This window comes from Xiphophorus couchianus, chromosome 22 (genome assembly GCF_001444195.1).
Source record: "Xiphophorus couchianus chromosome 22, X_couchianus-1.0, whole genome shotgun sequence".
Lineage (NCBI taxonomy): Eukaryota > Metazoa > Chordata > Actinopteri > Cyprinodontiformes > Poeciliidae > Xiphophorus > Xiphophorus couchianus.
Genome location: NC_040249.1, coordinates 3,574,212 through 3,592,685, shown reverse-complemented (window position 1 = coordinate 3,592,685; position 18,474 = coordinate 3,574,212). Strand labels below are relative to the sequence as shown.

The 18,474-nt window shown below is 38.4% G+C and overlaps 2 protein-coding genes across 3 annotated transcripts in view; both read right to left on the bottom strand.

Moving 5' to 3' along the window:
* Nucleotides 1–75: 75 nt before the first annotated feature.
* ddx43 (DEAD (Asp-Glu-Ala-Asp) box polypeptide 43) lies at nt 76–10,850 on the bottom strand. 2 transcript variants are annotated; one of them, XM_028006020.1, is made up of 17 exons: nt 10,472–10,850; nt 10,186–10,241; nt 9,565–9,682; nt 8,830–9,021; nt 8,517–8,598; nt 7,678–7,837; nt 5,404–5,522; nt 5,202–5,312; nt 4,987–5,128; nt 4,707–4,807; nt 4,274–4,361; nt 4,049–4,176; nt 3,838–3,947; nt 2,543–2,681; nt 2,368–2,455; nt 1,931–2,094; nt 76–387 (listed from the first exon to the last, which is right to left on the bottom strand). In XM_028006020.1, exons 1-16 carry the CDS (start codon nt 10,797–10,799, stop codon nt 1,942–1,944), a joined length of 2,115 nt encoding a protein of 704 aa, XP_027861821.1. In that variant the 5' UTR covers nt 10,800–10,850; the 3' UTR covers nt 76–387; nt 1,931–1,941. The 2 variants fall into 2 exon arrangements, with proteins under 2 accessions (XP_027861821.1, XP_027861822.1); XM_028006021.1 differs by having other exon boundaries at nt 76–384.
* Nucleotides 10,851–12,786: 1,936 nt separating this feature from the next.
* The window catches only part of kcnq5a (potassium voltage-gated channel, KQT-like subfamily, member 5a), a 112,000-nt gene continuing 106,312 nt past the window's right edge, over nt 12,787–18,474 (bottom strand). The window contains exon 14 of the mRNA XM_028007673.1: nt 12,787–17,652. Within this exon, the coding sequence (XP_027863474.1) occupies nt 16,591–17,652 (1,062 nt within the window). The 3' untranslated portion in view covers nt 12,787–16,590. The remainder of the gene's footprint in view (nt 17,653–18,474) is intronic.

Below are 18,474 nucleotides of genomic sequence, written 5' to 3'. Positions count from 1 at the left end.
AGGAAGCAATAGAAATGAAATTTCTTTTATTTCTTTTACAATTACAGAAAACCTCAACCTTAAATTGAGGTTTTCTTTTCTTGAACAAAAACTTAATAAAGTTGCACACTGGACCGGATGTCTCTTCAAAAACAGAATTTATTTAACACGTTTCCCCCCAAAACCCCCCACACACATATTCAGTCTATATAAACAAGGCTGATGACACAGAAAAAACAAACACTGGACTAAGAACAGTGCATTCTGTTAACCTTTAAACTTCCATGAAAAACAATAATGATGTCTACCTGGAAAACAAAACATGTTTTTCTTAAAAATTAATTTTAAGCAAAAAAATAAAAACTTATGTACAATCAAAAGAAATTACAGCGACTGTATTCCAACCTGCTGAGAAAGAAAAAAAAAATGTCACATTTCCAAAGTAACACAAAAATACAATTTCATTATTTTCTGTTTTTACTAGTAGTTTAAGTCACATTTTTATTGACATTCACCAATCTTAATCATTTAGTGCTGCATGACGGTGTATTTTCCTCTTGCGCTATAAAATTCTTCCACATAAAGTTAGTTTGCTTTCCTGATAAAAGTATTAAAAGAGCCTAGTGGTTGCTAAGACTCTCAACAGAGCATTAAGTGCTAGAGAGGATGTGATGATGTTTGCACGCACTTTTGTGTGAAGGTTAGCTTTAAATTACAAACACTTCCCAAAAATTGTTTTCATTTTGGTGCAGCTCCAGCCTTACTGCGATATTCACATGTAGGGCTGTAGCAATACACTAATCTAACGATACAATACGGGATTTTCTGCTTGCGATACGATATACATCACGATACTTGGCTAATTATATAATTTGATACATGATTTTCTGAAAGATTTTAGAGGGACAGAGTGATTTTGGTGACATTTTGTGACTGTTCCATAGACAGTTGGATTGAGTTAATTGAACTGCTGGTGTAATAAATGTTTTTGTTATACATTTGCTTTGTTTAAATGTTAATTGTGTGGCTTTGTGTATTTGGCTATGCAGAAAAGGTAATTTGTTTGGGACATTCATTTGATGGAAGAAATCACATATTCCTTAAGGCTTCAAAAAACAGTTGTTAATATAAGGTGGAGCTCTGTCATACCGTTATTATTTCAGTGACACAATTACAGGATTGCACTTGTGTGTTCTCTTGGGTCGGTGTAAAATACCATGGTGTGAACCACTTTAACTCAGGGGGGATTTAATCATATGTTTTGTATTTATTTTATTTTGCTGTTATCTGTCTGTTGATTCCGTTCTGTTGTTTTGTAATCATTATTACATTTGTTAAGAACACCTACTGTCTCATCTCCTGTTGCCAAGTTATAATGCAGATGATAAATGTCAGTAAGAGACAAAAGAATGTAACTATGAACATGTGTTATTAAAAATAAATAAAAATAAAGTAAAAAAGAAAAGGTAATTTATCTATTTCATTTCATTATTTAATTAATTTAACTGGTTGTTTCATTACATGTCATTTTTTAATGTACATGTGCAACTGGGTAAAAAACATAATGTGTGATAGCTGTCATTTCATTCATATGGATCTGACATAAAACTCAAAGTACGGTTTTAAGTAGCCTATCGTTCTTTGTATCGATACTCACGGATGAAAAAGCGATACTTTTTGAGGAAAAAAATATCGATAAATATCATAAAACTACACAATCCTATTCACATGCTTGTTTTAGAGCAGGGGTGTTCATGTGCAGTCCTCGAGAGATACCGTCTTGCAACTTTCAGATGAATCTTTACTCCAACAGACCAGGATCAGCTCTGAACAGGCCTGGGAACGAGCCATTCATTTGATTCATGCGTCTTGGAGCAGGGAAGCAGCTGAAAGTTGCAGGATGGTAGCTCTTGACAACTGGGTCTGAGCTTTAGAGAGTGTGCAAACTTACATCTCCAGAGATTAGAATCGCCGGTTTTGGCTTCTGTCTTTGCCGTCTCTCCGTCCACCGCCTCCTCTTCCACCCCATCCATGTCCTTTTGGAGAATACATCTCTCTCTCCATCTTGTGCTTCTCGTATCTCTCTGCCATCAGCACCAAGTCTTCTGGGACGTCCTGAAAAAACCTTCTTATGTAATATGGGTTACTGCCCAACATTTACACATTCAGGTACTACACCAAATGTCAGCAATATGAATGCCCTCTCTTAAATGTTGCATAATGCAATTTAGATTTCATATAATTACAAGTCAGTTATATCAATATCATTGAATAACCTTAATTTTTTGACCGAAATACATACATTTATTGGTCAATGTTTAGTGCAACACTTTTCAGTATTGATATTTTCCATTTAAACCTTCTGATAAACAATTTGCAAGTATTTACTTGTCCTGCTCTCTCCAGGATAGAAATCAGCTCTGAGGCCATCCTCCAGTTATCTCTAGTTAACAGAGTAATGGCTGCACCGGATCGTCTGGAATAAAAATGCATCCGCGTCACAACTAACCCAGAGTAAGCCAAAGGTTACACATGCAGATGGTTAATACCGTCAATCTCTTACCCTGCTCGGCCTGTTCGACCCACACGATGGACGTACTCTTCGATGTTTCTTGGGAAGTCATAGTTAAAAACATGCGTGATGTCATGGACATCCAACCCTCTGGATGCCAGATCTGTGGCGACCAGTATGCGAACCCGACCTAGAAAAGTGAACACATACACTAAGTGTGTATTAACACCAGCCCTGTTTAAGTCCGCTTTAATTGAACTCTGGTTTGTTTGCCTAGAAAGTCCGGTTTGTTTGGGGAGGTCTGAATGTGCAATCAAACTCTGACAGGGAACAAAAAAAGCTAATTCTGCTGAAGTTTGAATTTTTATGTAAATTCCAAGCGGATTGGAGTGGAAACCACTCCAAAAGCAGGAAGCGGGCTATAACAGAGGGCATTCTGGGTAAATAAATAAAGCAAAGTCTAGCAAAATTCAATGTTTTTTCTGTTAATTGATGTGGTAGACTTGCAATTCTTTAATTGGGAAGTGGAAGGAAATGGTACATGCCTTTTCCAAGTAAAAACCTAAATATTGTGGCATTTATTTGTATTATGCCCCATTACTTTGACCTCCCAAAATCAGTGTTGCCCTGGTCTTCAAGGCACACTCCCCTACACGTTTAAGACGTTTCCTTGCTTCAGCCAAGCTGATTTCAATTGATGGCAGATTAACAGGCAATTGCTGAACTGCAATGAGCTGAATCAGGTGCATTAAAGCAGGGAAGCATCTACAACATGCAGGACAGGTTTGGGAAACACTGGCACTAAATAAAATCCAGTGCAACAAATTGCTTTCAGAAATAACTGGTTTGGGTGGGGGGGTTGGGGGGGACGTCTTATTTAACAGCGTATTTATCAATATCAAATCTATTTAAAATACGTCTGATTTCAGACCTATTAAGTACCACCTTGAATGAAATTTACGTCAGAAAAAAAGCCTATAAATATAGGAGATGTTTGAGAGAACTTGCAGAATTACAATTAAGCATAGCAAACACTGTGAACTCAGCTTTGTGCCCATGAAAAAGCAAAAAAGGAAAGGCTAGAATTAGCAGATAACTACTGATTTTTGTGATTGTAATAATTGAATCACAGAATGCAATGAAGGTGCCCATGTGCGACTCAAACTTTTACCTGACAGAAAAGTCCCGTTAAAAAAAAGTTGTTTTTTTTAAGACTAGTTTAAGACCAGTAATTAACATATTTAAGGCCAACGGACATTGTTTAAAATTAATTTAAGGCATTTTAATCAAACAAATTCAGGACTTTTAAGTGTTGAAAATTAGTAAATGACGTTTTTCTGACATACTGTCCTTAAAATCCTGGAGAGCCTCTTCCCGGGAGCTTTGTTCACGGTCTCCATGGAGACACTGCACAGCAATACCTTGCAGAGACATGTCACTCGACAGGTCATCTGCACTGGTTTCACAGAAACACAAACACAGAGGGCACACAGTAGGTGCAGGTTCTAACAGTAGATATGGCTCATCTTTAAAAGCAACGGCCATCTCCTCACTCACGTAATCTTCTTTCCCACAAAGATTAAGACTTTATCCTGGGGTTGCATGTTCCTGATGAAGTCAAAAACAAACATCTTTTTCTCCTCCTCCTTAACAATTTCTAGGGTCTGCTGCACTGTGTTAACTGCCTGATGCACAGATGGAGAAACACAAAGCATGAAGCATGGGGAAACAAAAGAAGAAATAAAAGTGAAGTACAAACAGAATGCTTTCACTTCCTCTTACAGCCAAGTCCAGAGTTCCCACATAAACCATCATGGGATTCTTTAAATAGGATTTAGCCAATCTCCTTACACCTGTGGGCCAGGTGGCACTGAAATATGAAGCCAACAATAGCAGTTCAGTTTTTTACATCATACATTTGACATATTCTTGGGAAGGAAACTAAAACACCAGGAAGAATATTTACAGTTAGCTAAGAATAAGCAGTGAGAGGATTCTTTACATTACTTTCTTTTGTTAGAAACATCCTTAAATTTCTGACTAAATGATATCTGATGCTTCTCAAAATCCAACTTCTTTTCAGCCATGATGAAACATTTTTATGTTCATAAACACAGATTACTCCAGGAAAGCTATTTTGGCCAACTCCAATGATAACTTCTTATCACTGAATTAAGTACTAATCTCCCTACTATGATTAAAAACTGAGGTATACCTGGTCATGACAGTCTGCCGGTCTGGACGGATGTCCAGCAGAATCTTCAGAATCTGCGGTTCGAAGCCCATATCAAGCATGCGGTCAGCCTCGTCCAGCACCTTCCCCCCACCCCAACAATCACTTCAGTATCAAAACTTTTCCAGACGGCATGTAAAAGTAGATGACAGTTAAGATTTAAACATTTTCAGGTTCCTTTTTAAAAAAAAATAAATCAAAAAGAAAGAGGCCGCTGCATTCTGTACTGCAAATGTTGGGAAAAAAAGCAATTAAAACTGACCAAGTAGGTGATGGAGCGTAGATTGATGAGATTGTTCATCTGCAAGTCATTGAGTCGGCCAGGTGTAGCGATCACGATGTCCACGCCGCTCTTCACCAGGTTGATCTGTCCTCTTCTGTCTCCCCCTCCATAGACACAGATGCTAAGAGACGAGGAAAAGGAGGACATGGTGATTCTATCAAATCACAAGTAACTGATCCTTTATCACAGATTACCTTTTGTATCCTTTGAAGCTGTACTTGCTGCACTCTGCTTCAATCTGTAGAGCAAGTTCTCTGGTAGGGGTCAGCACCAACATGCCCGGGCCCCCCCTTTCAGCTCTGAGTCTATTGTTGAAACGAAAACAGAAGGGTTTTAATAAAAGCACAAAAAAATCCACATGATCATTTTCATAAAAGCAAAAAGTTCTGAACTCACACAGGTTGTCCGTCCATATGAATGAAGCCTGGCAGCAGGTAGGCCAGAGTTTTCCCTGTTCCTGTCTGAGCAATCGCTATCAGGTCCTCCCCGATGAGCAGCACCGGCCAAGCCTGAGACTGGTCAACAGATCATGCAGCAGGCCATCAACCGTACTTATACAAGCTGCACTTTTATCAAATTAAGTAATTTCAAAATGCACACAGGCGTACAGTCGGTTCTTAAACGGCGTATAAATCCTAATAGTCCTCATTTGAACTTAATGAAAGGACCAGAGTTTGGTCATGTTCGGTTGAGAAAATAGAAACTTTGGCTTAATTACTGGGAAAAACGGAAGCTGCTGAAACTTTAGCGGAACTCCTTTGAACCGGGTTTTGGTTCAGGTGTTTCTTTGTAAGAAGCCTGAGAAAATGACTCCCTGAGATGAGGGAGCTGGGAGGGAGGTGCCGTTTACGTGACTGAAGATATTAAAAAGAATTCTGTCAAGTTTCACTACTTCTTCATTTTCTTCCTTCTCTACTTCTCTCTCCAGCCTGATCTCTGAGAATAAATGATTTTGCTATTACTTTGATTTTCTAAATAAATATCTAAAAGACAAAAGCGCATTTCTCCGATTGACTCATGGTTTCACTAATTATAGAAAGAATATTTTATGACACAGGCACGCAGGAAGTTGAGAGTTCTTCAAGTAGGTAAACATTTATAGTCATGCTTTTATTTTCAAGTGGGTGAAGAGAGTTCCGTTTCCTCTCCACATGCTCTATTCTCTTTTACTTATTTTTTTTCCAAAAGAAAAACACTTGCATGAACCAACAACCAGGGAGGCTAATTAAATGAAAAAAAATTACACATATAAAATGATTTGAGACTTTTTGTTGGTACTTCTGATGTGGTGGTAAAATCAGCAACAGAGTTAGGCTTTATAAGACTGAAACAATGAGTGAAAGGTCTGCTCAGAAGAATCACTTGCTCAAGCTTACCTGTGCAGATAAGATGTGCAATAACAAACTTAGTGCTTCAGCGTTAAGTGGAAATAATGTTAATGATTAGTGCTTTACGGTTAGCCCAACACTGGTACAGCAGCTTCTAGTTGCTGTACCAGCACAATATAGTTATCTAAACATCCACTTTAATCCCATTAAATCTCCCCACTCCTGTTATTGTGAAATAAAAGGAGAACTTAACAAGATGACAATGCAGCTTAACTTGCCCCTACATTCATATAAAAATTTGACAAAACATGAACATAATCAGGCTATCTGCAGGCCAAATTTAAAACTTAAGACATTTTTAATGTCAACTTGAATTAAGCTTTACAGAAAGAACTATAAATTCAGGGGATGAGTGGCAGATCCTGCTAACTTTCGTGGGCTGGCAACAGAAGTGAGCCAGAGGCAAAAACAAACATTGTCCATTCAACTAATGATACATTTGCATTTATGTATAATAGATGCAAAAAAGCTAAGCTGTCTAAATGCATCAATTTATGGCTTTTTACAGATGCATGGATACCTTTATGAGTGAGGGTTTAAGAAATATTTACTGGGTGGCAGTAAATATTTAGACATTTACTTCTTAAAAATAAAAAAATGTAAAAAACCAGATCATATTGTAAAGTCACAGAGATCGTTAGACTATGCAAACAAGGAGAGAAGAGGAAAAACATCCACCTTTGATGTTTAGAGAAACTTAAAAAGAGCAACTTCAGCACGTCAGAATAGAGGAAGAAATATTGTGAAGTCTGAATATCTCATGCTTCGTCAAGAGGAAATGGAAAGTATTTAGTGGTGCTTCACACACAAGAATTTGGTTTCACTTTTCGACAATAACAGATGTACTTTCTACATACAAGAAAAAAAAGAAATTCTTTCTGTTCTTAGTGCCATTCAAGCACTTTCATTTCTTCTGAGGGGGATTACAGATATGAATTTTATAAATGGGCCTAAAATAGATAAGGATTCCCAACAATGACACTATAGAGTATTTTCAAAACTAAATTGCTCCTGGGGATTCTCATTGCTGCACCTGGCCACACATGTAGTGACAGTTTATTGATGAAAGTACAGGGCCATTTGCATCGAGTCCAAGCTTTGCTTAACGCTCCAAAACAGAAAAAAACGCTTCAACGTTAGATCGTCTGAGAGCTGTAAGGTTTGTTTCATCTGCTGATGAGAATATTTCATTTTGTTCTAAAAATTGGATTTGTGTTAAAAAAAAAAAAAGATATTTGAAAACATGTTATTTCATGAAATTGTGTAAGTGCTTGGATAATACCTGGATTGGGGTTGGCTTGACAAAACCAACACGCTCAATATTTTCCATAATCTCTGGATAAGGTTGGAACGCCTCCAGAAACGTGCGACAGGGATTAGGAATGGGTCGTTTCTCTCCCTCCTCCTTTATGTCATCTACAAATATATTGTTATTTTCCTTCCTGTAAAAATAGGGGGAAAATAGTTTTATATCACAACTTGGTCAGAGTTGGCTTATTGTATTTAAAGAGGAAGCAGGCAAATTGTTTTCGGTGTTAAATACTTTTATTATCCAGTGTTTAGGACTTGATCAGAAAACTCAAAACTGACAAGAAGGCAAGTAACTTTACTAATAGTGCAAAAAATATTAAGCCTCTGTTGTTTGGTACTCTTGATTGTAATTTTTTTAAAATTCCCCACAGGCAACTTTTTCTGTGAAGTACCAGTATTAGCAAAAGTCAGGGGAAATCAGCAGAGAAGAGGATAGACACAAACATCTGCCCTACGGCTCTCATACCAACTCTGAAAGAGGAGTTCCTGCAGTTCATGTTTTTATGAGGTGTGGTTCCGGTTTAGGAAGTAGACAATTAAAGATGACTGAATGCCTTGCGTGGGTGTCAGCCTGTCCATTTCAGCAGACAAGAAAAAGTATTTTGCCTGCTGTAGTTGTAAGACTACAGCTGTACACTTCTTAAAATTGCTGCTCATTAAATACAATATTATTAGTTTTGGTCACCGATAACAGTTTAAGTCTGAAAATAAAACAAGAATCTAGTGGAAGCTTCAGTGTTTGAGAGTAACATTGGATTTTTATCTATAATAAAAGGTACAGCAGGATGTAAAAAAAAAAAAAAAAGTTACCTCCACGCAGCGACTTCGTCAGGTGTGAGCATTGACACACTCACTGCTTCTGTGTAAAAGTTCTTCTTCAGTGGTGGGAGTTCTGAGAAAAGTTTGAGAATATCAACAGGAGCAAGATCAAACTCGTGGATGACACAGATATGAAAAGAACAAACAACTACACACAAAAAAAAAGTATTTATCGGAAAAATAATTCCGACAAATATATTTTGTTTTCACTGGAATCATTATTTACACTTAGGAACATAACGCCAAAGCAATTCAGCAATAAAACGAATTACTGAATGAACTCAGCGTGAATCAGCTGCCCCACCTTTCCACTTCAGCTCCTCGAATTTTTTCCTGTTTTGTCGGATGTCGTTCCAGTCGATGGCTGAAGAGGCCGGGCCGTCACTTGTAGCCTGCGGCGCCTCCTTCGACCAGGCGGAGTTGTTCCTGTTTATCCCCCCTGTACCCGCTCTTCCTTCGAACCTTTCCACATCACTGTACAGACCTCTAGCTGGAGCTAAAAACAGAACGCAGCAGCAACAACTTGAAGAAAGCGTACTGACCAACAGCAGCAGGAAAAGGAAACTCAGTGTTTGACCAGAAAGTAGTACTTTTTTGGAGTCTTTCTTTGCACATCCTCCGAATCTACAAATTATGGATCCGGTTAATTGGTCTCTCAATGCAATTAATCAAATTTTTTCAACGAGAAGAATGAAGGCAAAGGGAAATAGATTAGGTGTATTAAACAGAGTAACACACTGATTAACACATATTATATTGTAGAAAAATAAGCCTTTTAACTCCTGGTCTTGTGGGCTCAGATATATAAAGCTTTTTTGTTCACCCATGCAAAATTGAAGTAATTCACTGTCAATTCACAAGAGAGAAACACTTTATTTCTAGTAGATGATAGTTTTGTTTTTTTACTTGTTTTTATATTTTTATTTAATTACCATAGTTTAGTATGAAATATTGTTTAAAGCTCCAGCTTGAAGCCTTATGAGTTAGTTTTCCCCAGTAAAAGTAAAATTCACCACTTCCAACAAAGACTAATACGTACCGTAAATAAACTGAGAAGAGATGCCTAAAATCAGGTCTTCAATCAGTTCTCTAGCCTTTTCCTGAGCAGCGGACGAACCAGAGATGGCCACGTCTCCATCATAGTCTCCCCTCGTAATCTTTAAAAACAAAACAAAAAATATTTACATTTTACACTGGAAATATCCTAAAACATGCTCCCAACTGTGTCTTAAAGTTACATTTTAAATAAAGGATTCAGGAACACAGAATAACTTGTAAGTGTGCAGCTGCTGTTTAAATAGAACTTTTTTTTTTATACGTTCATTTCCTTCCTGTTGGGGAAAATATTGGTGCCTCACTTTTGTTCCAACTAAACCATTTTTGATTTGTGTTTAGCTGAACAACTGAGACTGATAATCTGTAAGTTATTGTTTTCAATAATATATCGATAATAACATCTGAGGGTTTGATACAAAAGCAAATGGTTTTCTAACCCATGGATAAACAGGTTCTAGTTACTCCAAAATTAAAACTAAAACAAAAACGTCATTAATAAACGGGAACCTATTTTTTGTAACTTGTACAATAAGTAGTTATAATTCAACCCCAAAGCGCTTCCGGTGTGCAAATGGCGTCCCACCGGCTTCCTGTTAGCACTTGCCTTGATCCGAGCACCGCTGCTCTCTTCAAGTTCACGTATTTTAGCCCCGCCGCGACCTGTGAACACAGTTCAATGTTAAACCCCAACAAGCCAAACTTCAAAAAATACAAATAAAACATTTAAAAAGTGTTTTTGCCCGGTTCTAATGAAATTAGCCGCTTAAGGAACAGCGAATATTTAAACGGGGAAGGAGCTAAAAACGGTAGCAAGTAAATAATTAACTTAGCATAGCTAGCAGACCAAATAGCAACGTCTGTTTTAAACCGACTTCAGGTGTGAAGCTTACCAATTATCCTTCCAATGGACATATTTTCCACTTTGAAAGTAAGAGGTTGGGATCCGTCGGACATTTCGCTCCCTCTCCGCCGGTCTTCAGGCCCCTCGCCGCGGTCTGTTTCACCTCTTCGGCGCCTGAACTCGAACGCATCTCGGCGGGACTCAACTCTCGCCTCGCTCGGTTCTCTAAACCAGGTTTGAGTTTTTATACCGGAATAAACGCTTCCATGTCCTTGGCCATCTTTTCCCAATAATGTGCTGTTAGTCGCAGATAGGTTAGGGGCAGGTTTCTCAATGGCGACACCGCACTCGTCGTACTCATCCTCCCAGTCCGACATTTTAAATTCTGCTGCGCCACCATCAGCCCTGAAGCGTCAGAGAAATCTCTTTTTCACTTCCTGTCTGGACAGGAACCAGTTAAATATACGTTCATGTTTTGCGGGTGTGTAATTTTGTGTATTTTATAAGATTATAAATGTGGAAGGAGTATTTGCCTGTAGTATATCGTCTTTTAAATTAAATGAATAATGCGTGGTGTGTTTGTTGCGGTGTTTTTGAACGAAATTTGATTTGATGATTAGGATTGATAGTTGCAATACGGCGTTCAATTTCACTTCAGAAACAAAATAATTTAACTTCATTAGAATCGTGCTCTCAAATGTATGTATTTATTTATTTATTGCATTAATCCATAATACATTGCATTACATTCACTGAAAGGTCCTGTGGACTCTGGGGAAAGTTCCCTGCCAGCTGCCAGAAAGCACTGCTGCTGTTGAAACTAAACTAAAAACGTTCAGGGAAAGTTGCATTGCGAAAGTTATGGTTACTTTTCAGGTAACCTTTTGAGAAATGTTCCCCAAAGGTTCTCTAAAGAAAAGGTCCACATAACGTTCAAGAACACGTGAAGGGGGATGTTCCCTTAGGGCTACCCTGGGTTCACTAAAGGTTGTGTACCTTTATTATGTTTAGGAAATGTATGTGCTGTGAAAATAATCATATAGACCAACCATAAGGAATGTTTTTTGAAGGTTCTGTCAAGGTTATGATGTGAAAGTTGTTCGTCTCTGGAAAACCTTTCCTGAAGACTAGATTATATTGTGGAAGTTGTAGATATCTTTTCAAGCACCTAGTGAATGTTTCCTGACGGTTCCCAGAAAGTCATAGTGTCATTGCTAAAGCCAACTTTTGGATACGTTTCTTAATGATTCTTTGAAGACTAGGAAATAGTTTGGTAACCTACATATTATTGTAAGTGTAGTGGGGATTGTTTGTCAAACCAAACATCCAATAAAAGTTCCATCAGCCACTATAAGGCACTGGGGTCAAGATTCTTCACGCAGGCAAAAGAAGTTTAATGTCCAATCTTGTTGATTATCTTGGTTGCTTTTATTTTCCTTTTCAGCAAAAATTTACAACGTTCAAATTTTCCTTTGTTCTCCTGTCTACTTCTTTCGCTCTGTTGCTCTGGTAAAAACCATAGGCCCCAAACCCAAATGCCTGCTGGTCCTTTACCAGGCCCCTACACTTATAGAAAGTGGATTGATCCACCTTACTTCCTGTCTTAGATAACAAATAAATAAGAACAAATAATAAAACAAAAGATAAATAGAATCAACCATTATTAACCTGCAAATAAACTCTGCAAATAATACAAAAACTAGAAATTTAAGAATAAACTAACAAAATTCAAATGGATAAAGAAATAAAGAATAAGTAGCTCCAACAGTAAGATTAAAGATTGCTTACCCATTTGGAACTATTCCTTGTAAACTTCCATAAAGTAAACATGTTCTGTGAAGAGAAGACCCCTTAAACTTCCCTTAACATTGCCTAGAGGTTACAGTGTGCAAGTTGTAGATTACCTCAAGTTAACATTGACTCCCTGAAGACTCTCTAAAGGTTACATTGTGCAAGTTGCACAAAACCTCCCAGGAACTTGAAATTTTCTATGAAGGTTCTTTAAAGACTATATTATTAATAACGGTAACTTCTAGGGAACCTTTGGGGTTTCAAAGGGTTACATTTTATGGAATCACTCCCAGATGGTTCCGTAAAAGTTACATTGAGAAAGTTGTAGTTACCATTCAGGGAACCCTCCAGAAAACATTCCTTGATAGTTACACTGTAAATATTAAAATTAACCTCTGGAGAGGTTTTCTGGACGTTGACTTTCATTGAACTTCCCTTAAACCATTCGTTAAAGGTTCCACTCTATTAGAGCTTTAGGAATTATTATTTTTTTGGCTCCATCTGGTGAAGTTGGTGAATACTGGATACATATGATTCCCCCTTAAAATGATTTAGAAAACTCACGAGAAACAGTTTTGTTGATTCATACTTTATTAATGAATAATAAAATCATTTTTGCATTTCTCATCCAGAGAATATAATGTGCACTTTAATAAATTAATTTCAAAGAAATAACAATGTTAACATTATCAAGCTTTAAGGCCAGCTGTGTCATAAATTACTGTTCAAGCAGTAGAGAAATCATTAAGTATTTTCGGCCAATGAAGTCAAAGACTCCGGCTTAAAGCCGCATGACTGGATGCCCAGTTCAAGATGAGCAGTTGGACTTAAGTACAATCTGATATAATAGGTTGTAGGCGATGAATGGAAATAAAAGCAGGTCTTTGGGCAAAAAGGCACCCTTAAGCAATTTACAGATTGCAAACATTAACGTGTCACATGGGACGTTTAGCCTCTTTAGTTCCTCAGCATTCCAGCTATTTGAGTCGATTGGCTGATAAAGTTTTCCAGTCAACCATTAAACACATTACATCTGTTCCAATATCATGCAGGCATGAACATACCATGTCACATAGCCAGACCCCAGCATTCACCAGAAGCCGTACATGTGTGTGATGAGAATGTTTTCTTTACACCAGAATGAGATTTTACTGTATGTGGATTAAAGAATATTACAAAAACCACACAAATGCTAATTGTTAGCATTTTTATGAAAATAATACTTGCTCTAACTTTCAGTGTTAAATGAATTAGCAATCCGCTTCCAAAACACGGGCAAACGCAGATAAAATCACAACGTCAATAAAGGAAGTGACTGACAGTAAAACATATTTTAAGACAAGAGTGACTGTGCCAGAAAAGAACCAATATCCAAATCAAACACAGAAGATATTAAAATGATGGAAATAGTTGGTGGATGAGCAAAAAATAATATATGCAGATGAAAAATTGAGACAAAAAAAGCATCAGTTATGTCAAACATTTTCCAAAGTCTGCCAGTGAACCTTGATTCACTTGTGCAACTTTACGATCTAATGTTTACATATTGTTTGTAGAGGTAATCCTAAAAGGACACCAGATGGTTGTTGAAACAACCTGACAATTTTGTGGTTAGGTGGCTCCACAATAACGTGGATTTTTTAAAAATAATCAGGATATCTGAATAAAGCAAAAAATGTGCATGCTAAATCAAAAACTGCACGGCCTGCTCAATAACACCCCCCTTACACTTCGAATTGTTCAAACAGGGTATTTAATCAGTGCCGGAGCTTTTAATTTGGACTTCTACAGGAAAGGCAAACATCAGATTCCAGTAAAGTGTTGTATGCGTTGTGTTGACATAGTAGGTGGCTACTTTATTAACTCATAAAACAAATATACACGCCCAAATTATTACAAATAAAAAGTAAAACAAGGTTCAAGAAGGCAGAATGTGTTTGCATGTTTGGCATTGACACCAGCAGTTTCACACATGAGGCATCTCATGCATGATTGAGAAGGTCCACTATAGTAATCTTTGCTAAATCCGCATTCAAATCATTCGCATTTAATTTACCAAACTATTGTGCAAAATCTGAGGGAAAGGTCAAACCATTACCCAATTGCAGACTTCAAAAAATGCTTTAGATCATCATGTGATTAACTCCTCTGTGGTCTCAACACATGCTGTCGGTATGTTGCTTTTTATTTTTTCATTGATTATTTGTATAAATCCCACAGATTTAAGCCTCTAGTAATTGGTTTGTGAGAACCGCCCAGGAAGTGATATGAATATGGAAAGCTTAAGAGCTTTATCATTAAAGACAAACTAGACAAAAATGTATTTTTCTTATCTTGCAAGAAAGATCAAATACACTCATTTATACAGAACAAAGAATAAGTGTGTATCTCAGCTTTTGTCCTAGTTGGCTCCTCTTACAATATTTGGCATTAGCAATCAAATGTTATTCTTGCCCCAGTCCCTATAAATTCACACCGTACATCTATTTAGGCAGGCATGTGATTTCCACAGACTGTCAGTTAAATTCATTTTAGACTCTTTACATCTTCAGCTTGTCAAATGATCTTTAAAAGTAAATTTTAAATCATGTTTTCTTTCTCCTTTTTTAACCAAAATGGGTGCATGTGGCATTTGTGCTGATGAATCTAGATTAAGTTCTTTGGTTTAAGCTGAGGTCCAGATTGATTAATAGAAAGAAGAAATGTAAAGATTCACTTTGAAACAAAAGAAAACTCTCCATTGTTCACGTGGAGAGCCAAATAGGTTGACTTACATCATCTACATTCTTATTCTATTCAAATAGAAGAAAATAAACATTTATGGAGGAGTTTTCCGTCACCTCTAACAGAAGCATCTTTTGTCAAAATTAACATCGTGCTTTGAGTCATGATGCTGAGTGTAAGAGTCAGGAAAGCTGCATTTCCTCCTGAAAGATTGTTTACAGTGCTTAGCATAAGTATTCATATCCCTTGAACTCTTTCACATTTTGCCTTGCAACAACCACAAAAGCCAATGTACTTTTTCAGCTATTTATGTGACAGAGTTATAAACATGAGGTTAGCAGAATTGCACTGTGGGGATTTTCTTTTCTCATCAGGAACACAGAGGCTGGTCAGAGTAAGGTGGTGTGAAAAAGTATTTGCCCCTTACAGATTTCTGTTTTACATTTTTCTTTTTTTATCGTCACACCAAAATGCTTCATATCAGTAGAAAACTCTAATATTAGATAATCCGAATATGCACAAAAAGCAGGTTTCAAATGATGTTGTCTTTGATTAAGTGACAAAAGCCATCGAAACCATATAAGCCCTGCGTGAAAAACGAACTGTCCTTGGTTATTGAAACAAAAATCCTCTGTAATCACCCACAATTTTCACGTTAATGCCAGCTGGCCCTGGCCTGCAGATTTAAGAAATTACTTAAATATAACTTGTCTGACAGCATAAACTATGTTAAACATTGTCAAAAGTAATGAATCAAGCTTTAATCTAAAGAAATCCAAGAACAATTGAGAAAGAAAATCACTGTCAAAAAAATTTCTAATTTTTTAGGACATTTTTTAACATAAATTTCCGACTATTAATTTGGGCCCTTAAACTCCAGTGCACTAAGTTTGTGAAGCAAAAACCCCCTGATGTTGGTGATCTAAAGCACCAGACATTAGGAAGTTAACTTAACTGAGGTCAAATTCTGAACTCAATCCTAGAATGTTGTGGCATGACAAGTTGTTTAACAAGTTGTTAATGCTCAAAAACCCTCCACTTAAACCCAACATCTAACCAAGACAAAATAGAAAACTAGAATAAATCTGCAAGAGGGTAGATACTATTTTACAGCAACTCAGAGAGGAAGATGGACGGAGCGAAATACAGGGGAGTCCTGGAAGAACACACGTTAAAGGCTGCAAAAAACTAAATTGGAACCAAAAAAACATTAACTATGTAGTATTTTACACCTTGTGTTGGTATGTTGCATAAAAACCCAAGAAAATACATAAAATATTGGGATTTTAAAGTAGCAAACTGTGAAAAAGTTCAAGAAGAAGTATCAATAATTTAGCAAAGTACTGAATATATAGTTTTCATATTTTGTGCAACATGAACATGGCCACTTGCATTCACACTCGTATGTTCTTTCTTCCTACTGGCTGCAGACATTTAGGTGCCACATAAAAGTGTGTAATAATATGTGATCTATATGCAAATGGGCATAATCGTGTCACATAAAACAGAAAACACTGTTTGTACATGTATAAAGTGTCAAATTCAGAGCATGATGCGCATGGTGCCCTATATAAATATGTTTAAAAAGTGGCGCTGGCCACAGTATGTGTACATACAGTTTGCAGTTTGTGTTTTGTTTTTCACTCAGTGTGCTTACACCACCTGTAAGTGTGAGGATTGACCAAGGAACTCCGAGTTTCCCTTTGAGTGAGGAACATCCTCCTCCTCGGTCTGTAAAATGTCCGACTGGCTGCTGTCCGGTCCCTGGGACAGGAAGCCATAGTGATCAGCTGCCGGCTTCAGCTTGCACTCACTAATGAAGAGGTCTGTCCCATCCCAGTTGCTGAGGTCATTGTGGCCGTTGCCGCTCTCGCTGTCGTTGCTGCTACTGCTGCTGTTGTTCAGGGCGGCGGAAAGGCCAGGGGCACGATTGGTTAAAGGCTGGTTGATATTATGCACAGAGAGGGATTTCCCTAGACTGCCCGCCCAGTCTGTAGGCCTCCTCTCTGGATTAGATGAGAGCAGCAGCAATGGGTTAACCTCTAGGCTCAAATGCCTCCTGCAGACCCCTCCGGATTTCAAGCCGGACTTCTTCCGCAGCTGCACCCTACTGGGTGCGAACCCTGCCTCACCGCCCCCGTCAGCATTACCATCAGCACTGCATCCTACAACGACAGAAGGGCCCAGACTCTGGTCATCGGCTAATACTTCATCTGTCACATCATCCAAGACTGGGTCAGCGGGGCATCGGAGGTGTGAAGGGTGAACCATGGGAGGAAGCTGGAGAGTAAAGCTCCCAGTCGACGATGGCGGAGGCGGCAGATCAGGAAAGTGGGATTTTTTGGAAGGGGTGGCAAGGGTTGGGTAAGGGCTGTCAGGGGGTAGCAGAGGTGAAGGGGAGAGCGAGGCAGTGGAAGGGGGGTAGGATGGAGGCGCTGAATCTGGAGGACAATCGTCGTCGGCCGGTGCCAGAATGAGCCGCAGGCCTCTTGGGTTGGCACCATGAGAACGGTGTATCCCGCCGCCACCGTTGTCTCCTCGTCCTCTAACTGCATCCCCCCTTTGGGGGGAGGATGGGTAGTCCAAATTGTGGTGCTGGTGATTTTCCAGCTCAAAAAGGGGCAGAGAGGAGAGGGAGAGCCCTGAGGGACCTTTCTGGAGAACTTGGCGGTAAACATCAAGCAACGAATCCAACTTTGTTTCAATAGAGGACACCTGGGTGTGAGAGAGAACAATGGTTATTATGGAGAACACTTGAAGGCAAGTAAAGAATGTTAAGCATTCCATTTTAAAAAAATCTCCCTGTCATAACAAAACTAGTCTCAGGACATGGACAAGTTCTTCCTGAATAACAGGTATAAGATTATATCTGTTAAATGAGGTCCAAGACAAGAAGTTAAATCAGTTTCTTGTGCAACATTTAGTACAATACATTCTTTTTTTTACCCCTCCAGGGGGTCTTTTTGTGGGCTCTAGTGTCCCTTATATGATAGTAGGCTGACAGGAAACGGGGAAGGAGAGGGGGGAAGACATGCAGCAAATGTCGTCGGGTCCGGGAATCAAACCCTCGATGGCCGCGTCGAGGACTCAAGTCCTCCAAATACGGGTCGCGCTAACCACTTCGCCACCACGGCACGCCCAGTACAATACATTCTTGATCAAAAATCTTAAGGCGGGGGAGGTTTAGGAAAAATAGTCAATTCCAGATCACAGAGGCCCTTCATGAAGTTATCCTCACCACATGGAGCAGCTCCACATGCCTACTAGGCATTTAAATCAAGCATATAAACAACGTGAAAGAATTTATAACAACGTAGTGGAAACTCTTACTAAGATTCCTCTGTTAACACTTTTAGATTTTTGAGACTCTGAATGGTTTCAATGTTTGATGAGCTGATGAACAGGCTGTTTGCGATTTACTGTATTTTCAATAAACTGGAGGCTCAATTTTGTGTCTTGATCCCGTTTCCTCTTAAGATTTCAACAGGTAGAGTTTATCAAGAAGTGTATGAGAAATATTGTCTTTGTAAAACCACA

Bases quoted from the DNA above. Each gene is read 5' to 3' on its own strand.
- ddx43 (XM_028006020.1), bottom strand. From the start codon at position 10,799: ATGTCGGACTGGGAGGATGAGTACGACGAGTGCGGTGTCGCCATTGAG. The intron at 4,362-4,706 runs GTATACCTCAGT...TTCATATTTCAG, and splicing joins CGGCAGACTGTCATGACCAG to TGCCACCTGGCCCACAGGTG. The intron at 2,682-3,837 runs GTATGTCAGAAA...TCACTTTTCTAG, and splicing joins TCTCCAGGATTTTAAGGACA to GTCGGGTTCGCATACTGGTC.